The 22502-nt window shown below is 38.8% G+C and overlaps 1 protein-coding gene across 1 annotated transcript; it reads right to left on the bottom strand.

The window, feature by feature from the left end:
* Nucleotides 1-4147: 4147 nt before the first annotated feature.
* Nucleotides 4148-21381, bottom strand: LOC121649869 (collagen alpha-3(VI) chain). Its single transcript, XM_042000967.1, has 8 exons — nt 21124-21381; nt 14891-14999; nt 10280-10876; nt 8673-9275; nt 7409-8020; nt 6705-7298; nt 4209-4472; nt 4148-4167 (listed from the first exon to the last, which is right to left on the bottom strand). Exons 2-8 carry the CDS (start codon nt 14973-14975, stop codon nt 4148-4150), a joined length of 2775 nt encoding a protein of 924 aa, XP_041856901.1. The 5' UTR covers nt 14976-14999; nt 21124-21381.
* Nucleotides 21382-22502: the final 1121 nt, after the last annotated feature.

Here is a 22502-nt window from a genome sequence, read left to right as displayed (position 1 = left end):
AATGAAACAGTTCAATTTCTCACTTTTAACAATTGTTGATTGTTCAGTTGTGAATAAAGTATTAGTACATTATTCATAATATTTGTTTAGACTTTTCCTGTCATACTGCTTAGATTTATACATCACAAAGCATCCCAACTTTTTTTAGACTGAAGTTAACATCAGTGTGTCGATAATAGAAAATGCATCTTTGCAAAAATTTCTGCTAACATTAACTGGTCAGTCAAAACAGAAATATTTTCTATCCAGTAAATGCAATCCATTAGGCATTTATTACATTTTTAAAATATTTTTTTAATGTTTATTTTGTCAATCTAAGCCCTTACCTTCTTTCGTTACTTGACCTCTTACTTCAGAAAGTTGTTGCACAAAACTTTGTTGTAGCTGAGAGAGATTTGCAAAGTCAGGGACAGAGTAGGCATAATTCGAATCTAAAGAAATGGCTTGCATCTCAGCCCAATTGGACAATCTTGATCCAATTGCTAATACCATAACCCCTTCAGCTTTGAGCACACTAGCTGGGCCCCGAGGAGAATCTCTGGATCTTCCACCAGCAAATACAATAAGTATCTGCTTGGTATTCACATCATGACGTCCTCCAGCTCTTGCGGTAAAGACATTATCCTTCACAAACTGTAGAGCTGCTCCTATAAATTGAGGCCTTCCACCTTTTGGTTTTAGACCTGCAATGTGTTTGAGAACATCTTGTTTTGTGTTGTAACTATTGAGGCTGAAACTAAGTTCAGCATTGTTGCTATATTGCACAACAGCAACTTTATCTTTTCCTTTGTCCAGGTCAAAGCTTTGAACCAGTTTTGAAACGAATTCACGTATAGCACTGAATCTGCTCCTGACATCATCAGATCCATCAATGAGAAATACAATATCTCTTTTCATGGTAGAGCTTGAACCTAGAGAATTGCAGTCACACAGATGTTAGTTACCCGTTAACTGTTAAAGTTACCAACATATTTGATAAATGTAATCAACTGATATACATTTATGAAACATGTAGAATACATAAATGAAATCTAGTCACTCACCCACATCAGGGCTGATAGATCCTTTGAGAGAGGCAATCACTGAGATCAGCTTTTCTCTCACAAGTGGAAAATCAGCTGGCTGCTTGATAAAATATCCTACTCTTGGAGCTAGTTTAGCCATCTCATTTCTATCTGCAGTATTCAGTCCAACTCCAAAAAGAACAATTCCAGCATTTCTTAGCCTTTCCACTGGACCTAAGATGTCATCCTCTGATTTTCTCCCGCTTGCATGGATTAGGATCTGAGGGACTCCCTGCCTATCTCGGCTTCCAGTTGATGCAGTGAAGACTGTGTTTTGCACAAAATCAAGAGCTTTACCAGTGTTTATGTTGGACCCACCTTTAAGTTTTACATTACTTAAATGTTTCAAGACATCATCTTTCACTGAGTATTTGTTTAGGACAAATTCAAGTGTGGGTTCTGTGCTGTACTGGATCAAAGCAACTTGAGCCTTTTCTGGCCCAATGTCTATTTGCTGAATAAACTCTGTGACAAATTCCAAAATCAGTCTTTCATTTGCTTGCATTTCATCAGATCCATCAAGAAGGAAAACAATATCAACACTCTGGAGTCTAGCTTCTGCAGTTATAGCAGTGTCTGAAATAGATACAAACAGACATTTTTTAAAAGCATTTTTCTTCTGTAAAACTGTTTTACTGTAAAGAAGTCATATTAAAAAGCTGTCATTTCTTCTACTTCTTACCAGTAGTTGGGAATTCTGTTGTTTCTTGGGCCCCTCTCAATCTGGCCTCCATGGTTGCATGAACGTTTTGCAAATTGTTATAGTTTGGAACAAAGAAATAATATGCCGGTGTGAAAGAGAGGGTTTGCATTTCCAAAGTATCAGCATTCTTTGTTCCAATGCTAAAGGTTATTATTCCATTGTCTTTGAGTGACTGTGCTGGTCCTCTGACATCATCTCCAGATCGCCCACCACTAAATACATACAGATACTGAGGAACCTGGTCCTTCTTTCTGCCTCCAACTGAAGCAGCAAAGACATTGTCTTTAACAAATGTTAGTGCTTTTCCAATATTGAGAGGTCGTCCCAGTTTATGTCTCATTGTTTTAATGGAATTGAGCACATCATTTTGTGAAGAATAGGAATTCAAGTAGAAATTGACTGTGGCATCACGGCTGTATTGAACAACAGCTACTTGGTCTCCATTGCTGCCAATATTTAGATTTTCAACAATTTTTTCAACAAAGTTTCGAATTTCTTCAAAACCATTTCGTGATTCATCTGATCCATCAATCAGAAAAACAACATCACTTTTCTTTGAATCTGAAACAAAGATAAAAAGTATAAATGACATTTTTTGTAAATATTAGGTCTGTTACCACATTGATAATCCTTTAAAATTTGCCATTATCTCTTTCTGTTCAATTAATGATAATGTGTTTGTGAAAAGGTAAAAGCAATATGCCTTACCGAAACCTATTGTGGGACCAGCTTGCATATGTTGGGAAGTCTCTCTTAACAGCAACAATACATCTTTCTTAGTAGTAGAAAGTTCTTCAAAACTGGTAACTGAGAGTGCATAATTTGGTTCTTGTGATATTGTTTGTAGCTCCAGGGTGTCAGCATTAGTTGTTCCTATGGCAACTGAAATTACACCGATTTCCTTCAGCATCCTGACAGGGGTTCTTATGTCATCCCCAGATCGTCTACCAGTCAGCAGTATCAGTATCTGTGGAACTCCCTCTAGGACTCTACTTCCAGACTGAGAAGTAAAAGCATGTTCTCTCACATATTGGAGAGCAGCTCCAATATTTGGAGGGTGACCTCCTTTGTGAGTCAGACCTCTTACTGCTTCAAGAACATCTTTCTCTGTTACATAACGACCCAAGTTGAAATTGATCTCAGCTGAGTTGCTGTACTGGACAACAGCCACACGGTCTCTGCTTGCATCAATGCTTAGGTCTCTCACTATACTCTCTAAAAAGTCTATTATATCTGGGAATTGTTGTTGAGAATCATCAGAACCGTCAAGCAAAAACACAATGTCTCTTCTCATGAGATCTGTAATTAAACAGGAATTCAAACAACATTAAAATGGTTGATTTCTGGTCTACACCAGTGTAACGTTGCATCAAGTTCTTCATGCAGTGTAAGACTTTGCTGTTAAAATCTTACCATATGAAACCGGTGTGATAGTGGGTCTTTCATTCTTCTCAAAAAGTGAAAGGATGTTTTGTTCAATGTCTAAGAGATCACTGGAATCTGGTGAAAGGAAAGCATGACTGGCTTCTTGTGAAATAGTCTGTATCTCAAGGATGTCAGCATTCTTTATTCCCACCACAAAAATTGTCACATCAATTTCCCTCAAGTCTTCCACAGCAGTTCTGACATCGTCACTGGACTTTCCACCAGTTAAGAGTACCAGAATCTGAGGGATGCCTTGTTGGCGTCTACTTCCAGAGGAGACTGTTAAAATGTTATCTTTCACGTAATCCAAGGCTGCACCAGTATTGAGGGGCCTGCCTCCTTTATGCCTTAGACTTCGCACATTGTCAGCAACACTCTGCTGTGTTTTGTGTGTGTTCAGAAAAAATTCAGTAGAAGGTTCTTTGCTGTATTGCACCACAGAAACGCGATCTTTATTTTCATCCACACTCAGTTTCGCCACCATTCTCTCAACAAAGCCACGCACTGCTTCAAAGTCATTCCACATGTCATCAGATGAATCCAATAAAAAAACTAGATCCCGTTTATTGGATCCCCCTTCTTCTGTGGTACCTTAACAGATAAGAAATTACAGGAATGATGATTCTGACTTGACATCCTTTTCAGAATCAGAATTACAGATCTCCACGTATCCTTACCTATTGCACTCTGTGGTTTTATTCTTGGCTGCTGTCGTGGCACCCTTTTCACAAATGACACAAGCTGCTGTTGAATGTTTCCAATATCATCAAACTTAAGTATGGAGAATGCATAGGAAGGGTTATGTGCAATCACTTGGAGCTCAATTATGTCAGCTGCTCTGGTGCCTATGCAGAATGGAACAACTTTTTCCTGTTTTAGAGCTGCAGCAGCACTTTCAACGTCATCTTGAGATTGTCCCCCACTCAGCAGAATCAATATCTGAGGGACACCTTCTTCATGCCGGCTCCCAGAGACCTGAGTGAAAGCATTTGTCCTCACATAATGAAGAGCAGCACCAGTGTTGCGGGGTCTGCCCCCTTTATGCTTTAGTTGTTGGACTGCAATAAGAACATCTTGTTTGTCCGTGAAGGTGTTCAAATCGAAATGTGTTTCTGGATCTCGGCTATACTGAACCACAGAAACACGATCTTTGTTCTCCCCAACACTGAGTGTTTCTACGATTTGTTGGACAAAGATTTTCATTGCTGGGAAGCCACTCAGTGTGTCATCTGATCCATCCAAAAGAAACACTATGTCTCTTTGAGGGGACTCTAATTCAACTAAAAGAGAACAGGAAAACCTTGTTTAAGAATCACATATACAATCCAATGACTAAAGAGTATTGCAGTCATCTATTACATGATTGGCAAAACTCTATAAGTTGAAATGGAAATTTAAACTACATTTATTTTTTAACAAGTGACAGTTTAATTTCAGGAAATTGGTAGATAAAGAAGAATATTCCTCTTTCACAAATGAAAGATGGAGAAAAGCAATATATATATATATAAAAAAGTTCACACTTAACTAGAAATTCTCAGTCAATGATGTGGTTATCATTGGCTCAAGGAAGAGCTAAAGAATGCAAAGAAAGCTCTCCGAGATACCAGAATGAAAAGAATGAGAGCAAAACAAGAAACAACATAACCAGGACATTGCGTCTTGTCAGTGGAAAGAATTTAAGGAACATGAAACTGATCGGCCGATGTTCTTGAAAGATGATACAGTTTCATTGCAGTGCAAAGTCTGCAAGATCAAAAGTACAGGAATAAAGGTAAGGAGACTCAAAGATTCGTCGATGAGAATTCATCACACTTCTTACCCACAAGAGCAGGAGACTCAGTTTGCATCTCCGCCTGGACAAATGCAGCTAATTCTGGCTGAATGGACAAAAGTTCACCAAAAACAGGCAAGTTGAAAAGAAATTTTGAGGAGAAGGCAATTTTTTGCAGTTCTTCTTGTTCCGCATTTTTCATTCCAATGGCAAAAGACAGAACACCAGTTTGCTTTAGGTTAAGTGCAGCACTGGAAACATCATCACTGGATTTGCCTCCAGTCAGTAAAAACAGAATTTGAGGAACTCCCTCGAGGCGTCGACTTCCAGACGAGGCTGTGAAAACACAGTCTTGCACAAACTTTAGAGCATCTCCTATATTCCGAGGTCTTCCACCTTTGTGAAGAAGACTTCTCACAGCATAGATGACAGCCTTTTTGGATTTGTGAGCCATTAGGTTGAAGTAAACTTTGGTGTCATTACTAAACAGTACAACAGCTATTCGAACTTTGTTTTCACCAATGTCCAGCTCTTGTGCCATCCTTCTGACAAACTCCCGAAAGGCTGGAAGCCCATTTCTGGAGTCATCTGACCCATCAAGGAGAAATACTATGTCCCTCTTACTGCTCTGTGTGCCAGCTGGTTGGAGATAGATAGATAGATAGATAGATAGATAGATAGATAGATAGATAGATAGATAGATAGATAGATAGATAGATAGATAGATAGATAGATAGATAGATAGATAGACAACGCTGTTTCAGACTTCTAAGTTTTGGAGTGTGAGATGTATAAGGTGTGTTGACATGCTCAAATTACAGTAAAAAAAAAAAAGGAATGCAACATATAGGGCATAATCTAGCAAGACATATCATGAACATAACATATATGAGCTACTATCACTTATGACTGATTATCTCCTTGTTGTTAGTCATTAGACATTAGGGATCATAGAGGTAAAATGAATGTTTCAGACAAATACTGTAGTCTACACAATATGCAAATGTGGTGTTCTTACCTACTAAGTCGGGGATTTCCCTCATAGTTTCTTCATTGTCTTTGTATATATTCAATGTAGCAACAAGTTGTGATTGGATTGAAGGTAACACAGAAAAGTCATTAACTTTGTATATGAAATCAGGTTTGAATGCAACCAACTCCAACTCTGCGATATTGACATCTCCCACTCCAACCCCCAATGACACAATTTCATGCTCCTTAAGAGCCAAGGCTGGTCCTCTCACATTATCTGCAGATGGTTTGGTACTTAGAAGAATTAAAATTTGGGACACTCCTTCTAGTCTTCGACTTCCCGTGGAGGAAGTGAAGACTCTGTGCCTCACAAACTGCAGCGCTGCACCGATATTAAGACGCCTTCCGCCTTTGTGTTTTAAATCATCAATGGCATGAATGGTGTCATTCTTTGTCTTGTGAGAATTTAGATAGAAGTTGACCTTAGGGCTATCAGCAAACTGAACCACAGATACTCTGTCTTGGTTCTCCCCAACATGGAGTCTTTCCGCTATTTTTTTAACAAAGCGCTTTATGTCTGGAAATCCATTTCTGGTGTTATCAGAGCCATCCAGTAGAAACACAATATCTCTTTTTACAGCACTGTTTTGCACTAGGACAAAAATAAAATTCAGTTGTTTAGATGAAGCACTGAAACATCATGGAAAACATTTAGTTTCTTAAAAAGCCAGCTTAGCATTCCATTAAAAATAAATTTTTGTCTTACCTTCATCTAGCACAACTGTCAGCTGCTCCTTTGGAAGGCTCACGTAGTTATTGAGCTTTTGTGGAATGGTGCTAAGCTCGCTGAATTCTTTGACATTGAAGGCAAATGAAGGGTTGTGTGAAATGGCTTCAATCTGCTTAGGATCAGCGTTCTTGACACCAACACCAAACGGTACCACTCCCTCAGTCTTCAGTTCACCTGCTGGTTCTTTCACATTATCCATGGATCTGTCTCCAGCCAAAACGATTAGAAACTGGGGAACATTTTGACCTGCACGGCTGCCATAGGCCTCAGACATGATGGTGTTCTTCATGAATGTCAAAGCAGATCCTGTATTTAAACTACGTCCACCAGCCAGTGTCATCCCATTGACAGCTCTCATCACCTCTTCTTTGGTTTGATAAGTGTTGAGATAGAAACTTGGGGTTGGTTTCTCACTATGCTGAACCACTGAAACACGTACTTTGTCAATCCCAATGTCAAGAGGTTCAATCACTCTTCTGATAAAATCCCGGATGTAGGGGAAATCTGCTCTGACAGCATCGGTGCCATCAATGAGGAAAGCAACATCCCTTTCAACTCCACTTAGGTCATCTAAAGAGAAACAAAAAGCAAAAATAATTTTTTGCATGTTAAATCCTCAGTTTGTTAGGCCGACTTCACATTTATTAGATCAGAGAAAGCGGCAAAAGAGCAGAACTAACCTTTAATTGTCACATCTGTATCACCAACCACCGTTTTTAGCTGTGGCATGATGACTTCAGCCAAAGCTGGGAAATCAGAGAAGCTTGTTTGATGGTAAGCTAAATCTGGAACAAAGGCAACTTTCTTCAATGAGGCTTCATCTGCTTGTCCAGAACTGACTGTGAAAGTCAAAATGCCATCTAAAGCCAATTTATCAGCCACAGACTGAAGCTGATCTTGGGCTGGGCCACCTGTAATCAGAACCAAGACCTGTTGGACTCCATCCCTCCTGCGTGACCCAGCTGATGACCTGAACATATTGGCCAGGGCGTAATTCATAGCAGCTCCTGTATTCAGCACTGAACCTCCCATAAGTCTGAGTTGAGAGATTTTATTCACAACTTCCTGTCTGGTTCTGTGGCTGTTTAGGTAAAATTCTACCCTTTGCTGGTTGGAAAACTGCAGGAGGCCAATTTGGACCCTGTCAGGACCTATATCCAGCTGGTTCACTACGTTGATCATGAAGTCTCTCACATAGGGCAAGTTATTGCTTCCAACATAGTTTGATCCATCCACAAGGAAGACAATGTCACGGATGACTTTTTCTGTGTGTACGGTGGTAACCACCACCCCTGAAAAAAAATACAAAAACAAAATCATTACTGCTGTTTATTGACATATACTGTACATAACATACATCTCCATAGACATTTGAAAATTACGTGATCCATTGAATAAAATTATGCACACAAGGTACAATCATCAGATGTGCTTTAACCTCTTTTAGTATAATTCTAAAATGCTTCTGAAATAAAATAGTTTAACTTGAATGAGCAGTAAATATAATTAAAAATTTTGAAGTTAGATTAGAAAGATATCTGTGCATTTAAAGTAGTCAAAGTAATATGTGAAGGACAGTGAACCTTATACCATACAGAAAAAGAAATGAAAGGAAATAAGGGCAAATATATACACAAAAAATAAGTAAATAAATAAAATCATATTTTTGTCAATTCACTGCCACATGTGTTAAGTCACATTTGACTGAGGGCTGACATCGTAACATGTTGAGATCTAGGTTCTCAACTCATTGGTCTCTCATAGGTTGAGATCTGTTTAACATCACAGATCAGATAGGGTTTTAATGGCTTCCATTTCATCATGCTTTTATCTTGTTTGGAAGCATTTTTTCCTGCTTTGTTTTTCAAGGTTTCCCTTCGTGTGTACATTAATCAAAGTTAAGCTAATTCACTTTAGATAGAATTTAACAGGACAAAGGACTACCTGGAACATCTGGGTCAGTGGGCCCTTCTGTCACGACCGTCCCAGCTAGAGTAGACAGAGCATCAATGATTTCCCTTGGGTTGCGAAACATTTGGCGGAAGTCCTTTTGAATGAATACAACCTTATCGGTGAAGGCAATTTGCTTCAGCTCGGACTCTTCAGCAGCCTTAGAGCCTGCAGCCAGGGTAAGTACACCCATTCTTTGCAGGGCCTGAGTGGGTTCCTCCACACTGTCACTGGACTTTTTACTGGTGAACAGCAGAACAAGCTGAGGTATCCTCTGCCCGATACGACTGCCCTTGTCTGGCCTCAGCATATTCGTCCGCACAAAGTCCAAGGCAGCTCCAATATTAACGTTCTGTGCTTGTTTTGGTTTGATAGCAGCCAATGCAGAAATTAAGTTCTCCCTGGTTCCATGGCTGTTGAGGTCCATCTCCAATTTTGGAACATTACTAAACTGGGCAATACCCACTTGAACTCCATCTGGACCAATTGGCATGGTGTTGACAAACCGCCCGATGAACTTATGCAAGGCGGTGAAAGCTGCTGACCCCATTGTGCTGTCGATCAGGAAAATTATGTCACGTTTTCCAACAGCCACAACTGAAAAAAAGTAAAACAATATTAGAATAAAAGTTTACCTTCATACAAACTGTCACAATATCATTATTGTGTAATTAATTTAATTTATGATGGGTGGGTTTTCCACTGTAATGAATACAGTCATTTAATTTAATTTAATTTAATTTAATTTAATTTAATTTAATTTACACATATTTTCAATCACATAATTCATTTTTCAAATGTTGAACCTTCGACTATAAATCAAATTGTAATGCACATCTGTTGTTTGGTCAGGCTTAGCAGTAAAAAAGGCAATGTGGCAATGAAGCAGGATAGCTGCATAAAAAGTAAACAAAAACAGAATGCCACAATTTGTGAAGCATTTAAAATACTAATTTTAGGTTTTCAGACAATTTGTCAAACAATAAAGTGGAAAGAAATTCTGTTTGCTTGTTTAAAATGTTTTGGATTGTCTTAATCATAAGTGGCCTGCTGCACAATTTATAATTGAATCTTTTTAGGGAACGGACTTAACTAAGCTGCATCATTAGTTAGACTTCAAACTGATTTTAGATTTCAGATTATAAATATATTCACTGTAACCAATGTTAAACTAAGTTCACTAATTATAAGACTTCTTAGATTTATTTAATCATCACTACATCTGCTGAAGTTGAAATGTATAATATTTAGAGGGCTCTATTAGCAGAAATACACATTGATATTCTAACATACGCTTCAAAATTAGTTATTTTTTATCATTAATTAAAATACAAATTATTCCTAATGTGAGGCAGAAGTACAGAATGGATAAACCTAACCAGTTACAGGGCTGGTATTTAAAATTTTTCAAGCCTACTTGACCCTGCATAATGGACCTTAAACAAGTTTTATCATGGTTAAGCTTATTTAAATAAAAAAGTAATGTGTATGTCTTACCTTACACACAATATTATATTTATTATGAGGCCTCCAGGGCTTTCAGTTTATTACGTTCCCTTCCACAACCACAAGACCCCACCAACACTGCAGAAGTTACATACCTTCAGTGAACGCATTCTGAACTATAATGGAGCGCTGGACCACGCCATTAATGAACGGACGGAGCTGATCACCCAGGCTTGCAACTGATCTGAAATCAGTGGCTGTCAGGACAAAACTTTTATCTGTGGCAACCTCTTCCAGATCTGAGGCGGCAGTATCACCGATCACCACACCAAATGTGATAACCCCAGCCCTTTTAAGGGCCCGGTCACCAACACCAGTATCATCACCTGATGGCCCAGCACTGATGACAATCACCATCTGGGGCACGTGATCGTCTGCCCTGCCCCCAGCTGTTTCACTGAAAACAGTCTCTGCCACTTCTTCCAAGGCAGCCCCCAGGTTAGATTCATCACCCCCTGAGTAGGTCAGGCCTTTCACAGCTTCCAGGATGGATGATTTGCTGTAATAGCTATTTAGATAGAACTTTATTTCTGGGTCAGAGTTGTACTGGACCAAAGCCACCCTAATAGCATCCCTGCCAACATCAAGGGGCTCAATGATTTTCAAAAGCAAATCACGCACATAGGGGAAGTTTGCTGCTCCAACGTTCTGTGATCCATCAATTAAGAGTACTAGGTCAGCTGAATCTTGTGCTTTAAGGAGAGAAAAAGAGAGAGAACAAAATAGAAATTGTGAAAGCATTAATCAAGTGAGACAGAGACAAAGAACTTGAGTTAGCATATCATTGCTTGTGTGAAATAACATTCAGTGTGAACAAATCAACAACATTGCAGAACATGTCATGCTGCATGTTGGCTGAACCAAGGAGATTCTTTAAAGTAGCATAAGTTTTTGTTTTATTTTCTTTTTCTTCTCTCTCACGTTTGTGGGGTTATTACTTGGACTATACATGGATTACAGTATTATGAAGATTACTGATCAACTAGTACAGTGTTGTCGTACAGCAAATACAGCTGGTAACTGTCTATGTTTTGTATTAACACATTGTTTCCAATACACTAACTAAATTAGACAAAATCATGATTTACTGTAATGTATTAGGAGAGGATAAGGAGGAATTTAGATGTGACTTAATGCCTGTGTGATAAAATAAAAATGAAAAAGGTAGGTAATTAAACCAATTTTAGGATAAAAATAAAAGCACAATTGAATTTAGTATACGGATTTCAAGTCAAAAGGAAAAAATGTAACAAAGAAATTGACTGTGTTTAGTAATAAATTACATCTGGGTAATTTGCCCCATGTGTGAGCTCCACTGAGTTCAGCCATCCCATGCAGACTCTTGTTACAGATCTCAGGTGAAGTGACCAGTCATGACCCTGTGGACCATCTTACTGCATGCATATGTACAGAACTTGAAAACATATACACTTTGGTGATGTTTTCAATTAAATTTCAGTCACCTGTACTTCCATGTATTTTTGCACATTAGACTTTTTAGTTGAATCCATATGTACTCGAATTACTTGATTATGGAAACCTGAAGTCATAAACATGTTCCAAGTACTTCTGCAGGTCATGGATGGCTCCAAGCAGGTTCATTACTGTTTCAAATACTGAATACTGACAGACATTGTGACTGATAAAGACAAACATACATGTGCAGGACACATAAGCAGTAGTGCGTGTTAGCTTTGTTAAAAGCTTATTGACTGGTTTTGAGAGCTGGTTTTGAGGGAAAAGTATCCTGGAGTTCATGTTTTCCTTTAAATCTGAAAGAATTTTGTGGTTTTGTCAACTCTGATACAAACAGTCATCATGTAAAAATGCTGCCTTGAATTATGAAACTGTTGTTGTTTGTCAACAGAGTACTCCACTGACTTCCTGATTTAAAAAGGACAGAGGGCAGAATGTGTCTTTCCCACTAAAACCCTAACATAAAAAACACAAGGATGGGAATCACATGCAGTTCCTCTTTAGACTGAAAAGCATTATCGGCTTATTAAATGTGATAAGCTAAAACAAGTGATGTTAATTTTGCAGGTGAAAGGTGAAAAGTTATAGTGGGGAAAACAAAATAATAAATGAACAAATCTCTAGGTTGTGTTAATAATAAAGTTCATTCTTGACCACATATGCAGCAGTCTCTTCCTGCACATGTAGACACGTTAGTATGGTAGTGACACTGGTCCCATTTTGTTACCTGTCCCTCCTTCAGTTACCGGGGCCTCATTTGCCACAGGAACATCCCCTGACTGAGTCACTGTGCCGCAAACACTCACTACTAAATCTTGAATTATATCTCCCAACTTCAGGAAAGAGTCTACATTGAACACGTGAGTGTCATGAGGCTGGCTAGCCATCTCCCTGAGCTCGGAGTCCACCGCATCCTGAACTCCAACTGCAAACATCTCCACGCCTGCCATCCGCAGCTCCTGGGCTGGCTCGGCCACGTCATCCTGAGAGTGCCCGTCTGTTAGCACCACCACCACTTGGACCACTCCGTCAGCAGCACGGCTGCCCGAGGCACTGGTCAAATGCATACGCATCAGGTATTCCAGACCCAGGCCGGTACGGGTGCCCCCACCACGATAAGACATGGCCTTGATGTGTGCCAGAACTTCCTGTGTTGTTGGGTAGCTGTTGAGGTGGAACTCAGTTTGGGGCCTGTTATTGTACTGCACAAGGGCAAATTTAAACCTTTGTCCTCCAACATGGTGCAGTGATTGCATCAAGCTGTATAGAAATTGTCTGACATGTTCAAAGTTCTCTTTTCCCATACTCCACGAGGAATCCGCTAGAAAGTAAATATCAGCTTCCAACCCTTGTGCACAGTCTTCATAGGGAGTGTTTGGAGGACAGAAGTAAAGACCAGTCAAAAGATGCTTGGTGCACTCTACCAAAATAGTTTTTCTATATTATTTGTACACTAAAATTTAACTGTTAATGTTTCTCACATCAGTCTGCTCAAATCATTTTCTTTTTTTAAAAAGCATGAGACTGAACGCTTGTTGTTTGAAGAATCTACTCTGATTCTTTTGTCCAAGAATAACAGTTAAAATATTGTAACAGCACTGCTTTCAGTAATGGGTAAGTGCACTATGCGCACCTTTTACATAAAATCATAAACCATGTTATCATCCCAATATTTCATTTTGAGAATGTGCAGATGTGGATCATATGTATATAATCCATACACAACCAATTTCCAAAAAAGTTGTGACACCATTTGAAATGTGACTAAATGGAGAATGTAATGATTTACAAATGGTTTAAACCCTTAATTTAACCGTAAATAGAACACACAAAAAACATAAACTGGGATTTTATCTGTTCCTTTATAAATTTGGGGAACCCCTACTCATTCCCTGGTGGCAGAGCCTTTGCTCACGAAGCTCAGCTGGGCCCAGCCCAAAGAAACCACAGGATGCTTTAGCCACATGGGCTCACCACCTACAGGGAGAACATTTGAGGTTGGTTGCAATGTGAGCTGAGTGGAGGATGAAAGCTGGGACCTGGGTGGACCAGTTCTCTGCATCACAAACTGGCTCTTGGGTTTGGATTGAGTGTCACCTCTTTAGGGTGGAAAGAGCCTGAGTTTGTGTTGGAAGTAAAACAGTACCAACTAGATGTAGTTGGACTCACCTCTACATAGGCTACATATGCTCTGAAACTTAATTAATGGAGAGGAACTATTCCCTAGGGGAAGAGGCGTCAGGCAGGTGTAGGGAAATTCTGAAGCGAAAGCTTTCCTTCAAAGCTCTTCCCAGTGAGCTAGAAGGTTGCCTCCCAGAGCTGCAGGACAGAAGGACAGCCTTCGTGTGATCCTGGAAGTGATACCACATGTGTATATCATTACTTGCCATTGTCCATGTGAGTAGTGATAGAGTGATTTCAAGGGGTGTGACTGGGAGGAATGGTTGAACCTCTGTGTGGGTCATGAAAAACATCATATTCGATCAGGTTGATCGAAGGTTGATAATCAGTTTTGTATCATATCAACTGATCACCAGTTGGTGGTGAGTTGAACTCGGTGGTGAGATCTGATGGGAAGACGTGAGATCTTGAACACAGACCTTGAAAGAGTTTGGCAAATGTACCTGATAAAGTTGGGGTCATGTTAAAAGTTTCCACTATCATAATCATTTCAAAGTATGCAGGTGACCATAGGAGGTGTTTGTTGATGTTTATTTGGTTCTTACTATAGTTTGAATGAGTTTAATTTGTTTGTGGTTTTTATTAGTTTTAAAGATTTCGTGTAGATGAGTAAATCTCCAAATGATTTGCTATTTTATATTGAGAAACATCCCTATCATTATTTATGCTTATCATTCTTTTCTGCACCAACAGTCATTCACACTTTAGTGAATCTTTATCTATTTATATATATATATATATATATATATATATATATATATATATATAAAATCTTCTTCAGAAATAATCTTTTTAAAAGAATGATAATGTTTTGGTCAGAGGGGAAGCTGCTTCTATTGAACTTTCTCAAGTTTTTGTTTAGTTTTGTTTTTGAGAACTAGTACTTTCTAGCTTAAATTTTTGCAAATCATTGCTGTCTGAGTTTTTTTTTAGATAGCATCTCAACATGTTTTGGAAATAGGGTTGTGGTTGCAAAAGCAGTAACTCTGAAAACTGGAAAAATACCTTACAAGCAGAGAGACATTTGAGATGAGCTTGGTTTAGCTTACCTTCCTGAGCATCAAGTTTAGTGAGGAGTCCTGCGAACAGGCAGCCCAGAAGAGCACACAGCGGTAACAACCGATGCCTCCTCATCTTCAGATGAAAAAAAAAAGACACCTGTGGAAAGAAAAAATCACATCCTGAGTCCAATACTACAATTTTTGCCATCTAAACACATTTAAAAAGATGTGTTAATAAATATTCTACTTCTACTACTAAATGTCGTCAGGTTCTTGTGCTTCGTCTCTGAAAACATTTTTGTGTAAGCCAGAGAGCTGCAGCCGGAGTTAGCAGGAATAATTAGCAGCACAGAGCCTTAATGATCCAAACCACCTGTTAGAGCTGCTAGCCAAATTACTTCAGTAATTAATTCTAGTGTGCAACAACTGAATTTTCCCAAATTTTTAAGTGTGTTGCAAAAGAAATACATTTTCACAGCAGGGGTGTATGTTTTCTGCTAAGTCAGTTTTCCCTTTGTTGAGATGTGAAATAATGTCACAGGTCACACACATTGTTCACAGAGACACCTGCTTATTCACCCAAGATTTAAATGATGACATATAGCTGTTTTAAAACCTGAGAGGACTCTGTTGGCCTGAGTCAGCTTGAAACCTGAATCTTGTTCAAGTTAGGCATCAGATGCCAGCAAATCCTTACAACTCAAAATTTCACACTGGTCCTCATAAAGATACAAATCCAAGGACACACATGCACACACCCGTAACATATGTGTAAGATCACCCTGTGTTAATACCATGCATCTCAGAAGCAATTACATCATAATGCTAACACACTTAGTGTTTTAATGCAGCCTCTGACTGTGACCAGCAGAACCCTGGTTCTTAATGTTTGCAGGGATTTTGTTAACAGGCTGTAAACAGAAACACAGAAAAGGGTCCTGAGATGGTACACAGGGCCTGACTTATTAAGTTTTTACTGTTAAGCTAATGACGGGGAAGCTGCTGAGGGTCTTTAACAGCCCTGATGCCTGCTGGCAGACACACAGCAAAGTCTGCACCAACAGCATCTCAGAGGTAAGCCATCATCCCTCTAGTGGATATTACAGATACAGCACCTGATGTTCTTGAGTGAAGGAAGCTTAAAATTGATTGGAATGAAAATTCCAGTGGATTTTTCTACCCTATTTTGTGCTTTCTTAGTTATATTTCAGCCTTATTTTTAACATGAGCCCCTTCTCCACAGCATATTGTGATTTTTACCTTCTTACCCATTCTAATACAAATTTTAAATAAACTGCCCAATGTCGAAGTTTTGGCTATCTGTTAAGCTCACACAAACAGAGAGGAAAAAATGCAAAATAGGTAATGCTAGTTCAGTGTGCACAGCAGTCTTATTGATGTTTAGTTGCGGATAAATTCATTACCTGCATTTGATTTCTTAATGAATTATAAACATAGATTTTGTATTTAATGCAACTCTGCAAGTACTCAGTTGCAGCTACAAAGCTGTGTCACACAAAATGTCATAAAATGCACTGTATAAAAAGACTCCTGCACGTGAAATGTTTTCCTTAAATAAACCTAAATATAAACCTAAAGAACACCCTTTTTTGAACAGAGAGACAGAGTTAAAACAAAGAAGAGGCATTTATGTCTGCAGGCCCCAAATGTCGTCACTGTCCAGATAGAGGACCTAAATCACCAGGCTTCCACATTTCAAGGAACTCTAAGCTCATTTGGAAACGGTAACAGTTGTTTGTGTTCTCCACTCATGCTCATTTGATTTCAGGTCACTCAAAAGCCACTGCTCTGCAAAGTTTGTCAGGCTCAGCCAATGTGTGTCAACACTCTGGCTTCCTCTCATCACCACAGTGGAAAACATAGCAGCACAGTGGAGTCCTGTTTTCTCTGCTACAGGCAGTCAAAACAATGGAAACATGAGGAATAATCTAAGACAGGAAATTTTAGCAGAGAAATTCAGTGTTAAAGCTGCATTATTTGGCCAGATGTTTTCACAAGGGATGCCACACATTCTGGCCACTAAGTTTGCAGTTGAATAAAAACAGTCACAGCAGCAGAAAGTAGGGTATTCACTTTACTCATTGGCTTTTTTCATATCAGTGTGTCAAGATGTAGATAAATATTCTCCAAAGTATATAAATCGCATACAAACAGTTGCCGCGTTAAGATGTTAATACATAAACAGACTTTCTAGCCACATTTGTCAAGTTGCATGAAACGCCAACACAAAATTCTGAGTAATTATTAAGTATTTAAGACTACGGGACATAATGACCAGCTAAACAAGATCACTTAAGTCATGATCAGTCTTCTCCATGCACTGTTAGTATATATTGCTCAGCTCTATAATTCATAGCTGTCTGTTTACATTTACAAAAGCCAAATGCTACGACTTTGCATCCCATTTGCAGCTGGACCTCACACACACATTTATAGCAAAGACCACACAAAAGCATGCACACACAAAATGCACTCACACAAGTTCATGGTGCAGATAGATCACCGTCAGGCGGACAGATACTAATACCACTGCATCGACGGGCCTTTTAAGGTAGGAAGAGGGATTCACTACAGTCGCCTTACAGACTCATTTAAGTTCTGGTAAACGTTGGATTAATGTAGCAAGTAACTTCATCCATCATGCCAACTCTCCTTGAATAGATAACATGTAATCGCCTAACTCTGGATGTTATTGTAAAGCTGATGAATTTCATTGCTTTTCCAGCTTGAACATAGTCTTGCTGTTCTTCATAGGCCAACAGGCAGCTGTACTTGGTAAGAAAAAACATTCTCAACTGTTTGACTCTTGTCCAACGCCAAATGGCAGACTGACAAAAATTTTACTGCTAACTGGTGAACATAATGGAGCATTCTGCTGCTGATTTTCTGATATGTTTTCCCCCAGAAGGCTGTAGAGAGGAAAACAGATCTTTAACTCTTACAACCTTGTGCCTATTCTCATGCCTCTGCGCAAACATTGCATTATTAATAAATGTTTAAATGCGTATATAGCTGAAATCAGGTCTACTTAAATACTTCTGAAGTCACAGTGAAGAGAACTCGGTAAGATTTTTTAAAGTGTGTAAATATCAGCATTACTGTGGAAGAATAAACGAAGGTGGCACATAACACAAATGTAAAAAGTTTCAGACTAAAACAAACGCTTTCAGGATGAATCTGATTATCCATTTTTAAAACCCACCTGAAGACCCATTTTTATGATCAGGTCTTCAATCTAGCATGAGGCTCTTGCTTTCTTGTTTTCATTGTTTTATTGTTTTACTGCTATTGTTTCTGGTTTTATTTTACATTTTATTTTACTTTTAAATTTATTGCTTCTATGCTGTGTTCAGCACTTTGTCCAACTGACGAGTTAAAGTGCTCTATAAATAAAGTTGAGCCGAGTTGATCTCTTTGTAATGATGTGTAGCTCTAAACCTCCATCAGATCATACTAAAATAAGTGGACATTATCTCTACAAAGGTCAACGTTGATTAAGTGAAGCAGAATAAAATTGGGGAGGAAAAACTTACAAATACAATGCTGACTACTTTTTTTCTTTACTTAGTTTATTACAGCAACACAGTCTCGACACAAGCTGAAATTCTGCAGCTACGTTTGTTAACAGTGTGGTATAATGTTTTTTTAAAGGCTCAAAATAGTAAAAGTATGTATTTTTCTGGGCTATAGAATTATAATAGACCAACATCTGTCTTTCAGAATCAACATCTTATGCATTATATAAAACTGATGCATGCTCACACTTGAGAAATTACTTCATTGTCAATGCTCCAAAATGCCTTTATTTATTTATTTATTTGGCAAAATGTAATATGTGTGAAAATTGCACAAATACGATATTACACGACTATTAATTGTTGAAATATTATTAAAGGTAGATAAAAGGTGGGAGTGGACTGTAATGCAACAGAAAATTCCAAAAAGTTTTCAGTTTTCTACTTTGCAGTCAGCTGTTGGTTAGTGTTGAAACCAGTTGAACATCTGGCTGAAATCACGCAGCAACATTTCTTTTAGTTGAGTCTTTAGCCAAGTTCAGCACATACACTTTTACATTATACTGCAGACTTACCAAGATGCTAAATCTGATCCCACCTACTGTTTATTGCTTCACTCATGTTATAACTGTTGGTATCTATTAAGGTGCACACATACTTGCATAACACAACTGTAAGGTCATAATAAGCTATGAGATTAAACATCTAATAAGAAACTTTAATGTCAAAAACCACATATCATGCTCCAGGCTTCATGGTTCATTTTAACTTAGCCCACCTCCTACAGCTTCCTAAACAACTCCCACATTACAAACTGAGTCCTACTCAGAATGTCAACAGCAGTCATCAATGCCAAAACGCATAAATCAGCTTAAATGACTACTTCTCTGAGCACAAAATGTCTCTACAAATTTGAAACAAAGATGTAGGCAACATGAAAAGAGACTCATTTCAACATTGTGCAACGGTTCCTGAGTGTAATGCAAGCCTACGCCGGCCGTCACTGGCATCATATGGCTTGTATGAATCAACCACAAGGATGCAAGGATCTGCACCCTGAACCCACCCAGCCACCCATCCGTCACTAAGCTGGAGGGATGGGACATGACATGTGTGCTGCAGATGAGAGGAGGATCAATGATAAAGTTTAAAGGGGGAGGGGGAGACAGGCTAAGCAGGCTGTTCCACACAGCTGGTGTTTGTTAGTCTGTCTGACACCTGACAGATGTGTTTTCAGGCGTAATGGCCAATCTATTGACACTTATGTAGTCTTGGTGGGGAAGAAAATGGTGATGCAATAATTTGCAGAGACAGCAAATGATTGTGTGGATCCTTTTCTCATCCTTGAATGCCCTTCAGCCCATGTGCAATCCCATTTTGCAATTTCTATATAAGTTAACGCTGCATAAATTTGCATCTGGTACATTACTGATGAAAGCATTGTTGTAGCTCTCTGGGAACTTTTAAATAAATAAAAGAAAAGAAACAATTCTTTCCAAAACTTTCCAGACAGACGATGAAAAAAAAAATAAAAAAGATGGAAAACGGAAAGTTGGAGAGTGGCAAAGTGATATAATTCACACATGCTGATGTACGCTGTATATCTAACAATCATTTGTTAAGTATCTTCATGATTCCACTCTGCCAAAAAACTGTTTCCAAAGAGGGCTTAACGGATAACAGCAACAGTATAAACAAGGATGAAGAAGCAGAAGCTCATAAAAAATAAATAAAGCTGCATTTTAAATAATTTTTACTCTGGAAAAATAAAATAAGTTTGATTAAAAAAAATCTATTACTCTCTGCAACAAACCCCTCCCGTTCTGCTTGGATGGTCTACCAGGGGTGTTGGAAAATTAATGGCTGACACCTGGTCAAGAAAAACCCTGCAGCCCACCATCATCACCCACCCTTTTTTATTTTCTTCTTTGGCCAAAAAAACTAAACCCTTTCTGGTTCTCCTGGTGCATCTGGCCAAGAAAATGGAAAACTCTTTTTTCTCACTTTTCCACTCCTGTGCTGATTTTCATATTTTCATTGAGGGTGTGGTTTTGTGTGACTTCTGCAGTGGAAACATCGATCCATCCAGCTACTCTTCAATAGAGCACTTCACGTTACCAACCAATTCTTGATTTCATGCCAAAGGACAAAAACCTAATATTGAAAGATAATTGCTTCTACTCTGACATTATTATTAAAGTGTATGTAGCAGATTTAGATATTCTCTGATTATTTAAAACTATCGTATCATACAAAGTAAAATACTGTGTGAAGCAACAAGGTCACACCTCAAATGTCAGGTTTAGAGGTGCAACTTCTCAGTAACTGGCATTTTATAAATCAAACTAAGTAAGCATGATTAACAAAGAGCAACATTCTTTAAAATTGAAGAGAAAGGTCACACGCACGCTTCTGCATGCATCATACACAACATTACTGAGGTCTCCTTAAACCCAGCTGCGGCTCACCTCTTGCCCTTGAAGCACTCTCCCCACCAAAGTATAGGCTTCAGTCCTACTGCTAAACGCATGATGTTGGATATTTATGGGGTATAAGCCAAAACCCTTGCAGAAGTTATAATTATCACAGGCATCATGAGGTAACATGCTGTGACTTGAAACTATGCTATGGTCAGTTCGCTATACGCAGAGCACACAGTGCAAACTGAGGTCAGTCTTAAAGCTGTGAAGTTAAACAGGCTTGCAAGCGCTCTGCAACAATGCCACAAGCAGATTTAAAACTTACCCTGAGCTGAAGAGGTTGGACTCCACTTTATGTGTTTTTAAGGATTAAGATTATGAGCTATGAAAAATTACTGCAAGCTAGACTTTTGGTCATTATCCTCCTGGTAAAATCCTCTCGCTGACTTTTCCAGCACCTCCCTAGGGAAGGCAGCTGAGCTGGGCAGTTGATGAGGACACTGATAAGAGATGCAGTGATAGAGGTCCTGAGTGAAAGGAGAAATGGTTGGGAGAGAAGGAGACAGGCACCCTCTCGGTTTCAAACCAGAGGAGCTTTGGTACTGAGTTAAAGCCTGGAATGGGATAAATTTCCAAACTCCTGGAGGTTTGCCATTTCTCTATTCCTCCTCCCACTTTCTCCAAAGAAAGGAGAAAAAATAGAAGAAGGGAGAGGAGAGAAGAGAAGAGCATGAGCAGGAGGGGGAGAAGTAAATGAAAGCCAGACACATAGCCCTGTTTGGTCTGGATGTGAGCAGGGGGGCGGATGATGTCATTATTTCACAGTGGATTTTTCTCTGTACCTTTTCCTACATTTTGCCGTTTCTCCCTGTTCCTCTCCAGGGCCCTTTTTAATGACTCCTTCCAGGACATGTGGGGTATTTGGAGATTCCTTTTAGGCTGTGATTTTAGACTTTCTGAACACTTAACAATCAGCCATTCTCTTTTGTTGAGTTAAAGGAGTTGCATAAACTGCATAACTTCCATCCAAAGATCCACTAATGGCTGATCAGAAACGATTCCATGTGATAGTAGATAAATGCGCACTGTCTGCTGGCCATCTTGGAATGAAATTCATCATGAAAAAAGACTCCAACACAGAATGTTCCACAAAGGAATGTTGAAAACAGTAAAAAAATACAGATGCTGAAAAGGAAAGGAGTGACACATAGCCATGAATAAAATAATCAGCAGCCACAAAACCTCAAAGACAATCAGAAATATATGGAATTTAATTCTACATTACAGTGAGGAAACGTGCAATACACGTTACATTCCAGCATATTAAGCTGGAGCATTTAATCCAAAAATGCACTTAAAATGTTTTAAGTATACAATCAGTATGCAGTATCGTTCCTCGTTTTTATACTGTTATTTTTTAGTTAGACAATTTATTTTAGAGTAGGGTCAAAGGGTGGGAGTGGGACTTCATGTCCGTGTAGCTTGTGTGTGAGAGAACATGTTTAATGTGTGTGCTTTGGTTTGTTTCGTGATAAACTTTGGATGTGCTTGTGTTTTTATTATTTAAGCAGTTGTCTTGTAAAGCAACTTGTGCTGCTCTTACACATGAAAAGTACTTTATAAATAAAGTTTGATTTGATTTTGATTTCTAACCAGTAAGACCGTGAAGCTGATTTTACCAAAAACTGAGCCTGCTGTAAAATG

This window comes from Melanotaenia boesemani, chromosome 12, assembly GCF_017639745.1.
Source record: "Melanotaenia boesemani isolate fMelBoe1 chromosome 12, fMelBoe1.pri, whole genome shotgun sequence".
Taxonomy (NCBI): Eukaryota; Metazoa; Chordata; class Actinopteri; order Atheriniformes; family Melanotaeniidae; genus Melanotaenia; species Melanotaenia boesemani.
The sequence above is the reverse complement of the archived record's forward strand: the minus strand, read 5'-3'. Positions and strand labels throughout refer to the sequence as shown.

What these genes read in the sequence shown, in the direction of transcription:
- LOC121649869 (XM_042000967.1), bottom strand. Translation starts at nt 14,975, where the DNA reads ATGAGGAGGCATCGGTTGTTACCGCTGTGTGCTCTTCTGGGCTGCCTG. An exon ending in CACTGACCCAGATGTTCCAG is followed by an intron (nt 8,021 to 8,672) that starts GTAGTCCTTTGT and finishes ATTTTTTTTCAG; the next exon opens with GGGTGGTGGTTACCACCGTA. An exon ending in GGGCAGACCCCGCAACACTG is followed by an intron (nt 4,168 to 4,208) that starts GTGCTGCTCTTC and finishes GCTTTCACTCAG; the next exon opens with GTCTCTGGGAGCCGGCATGA.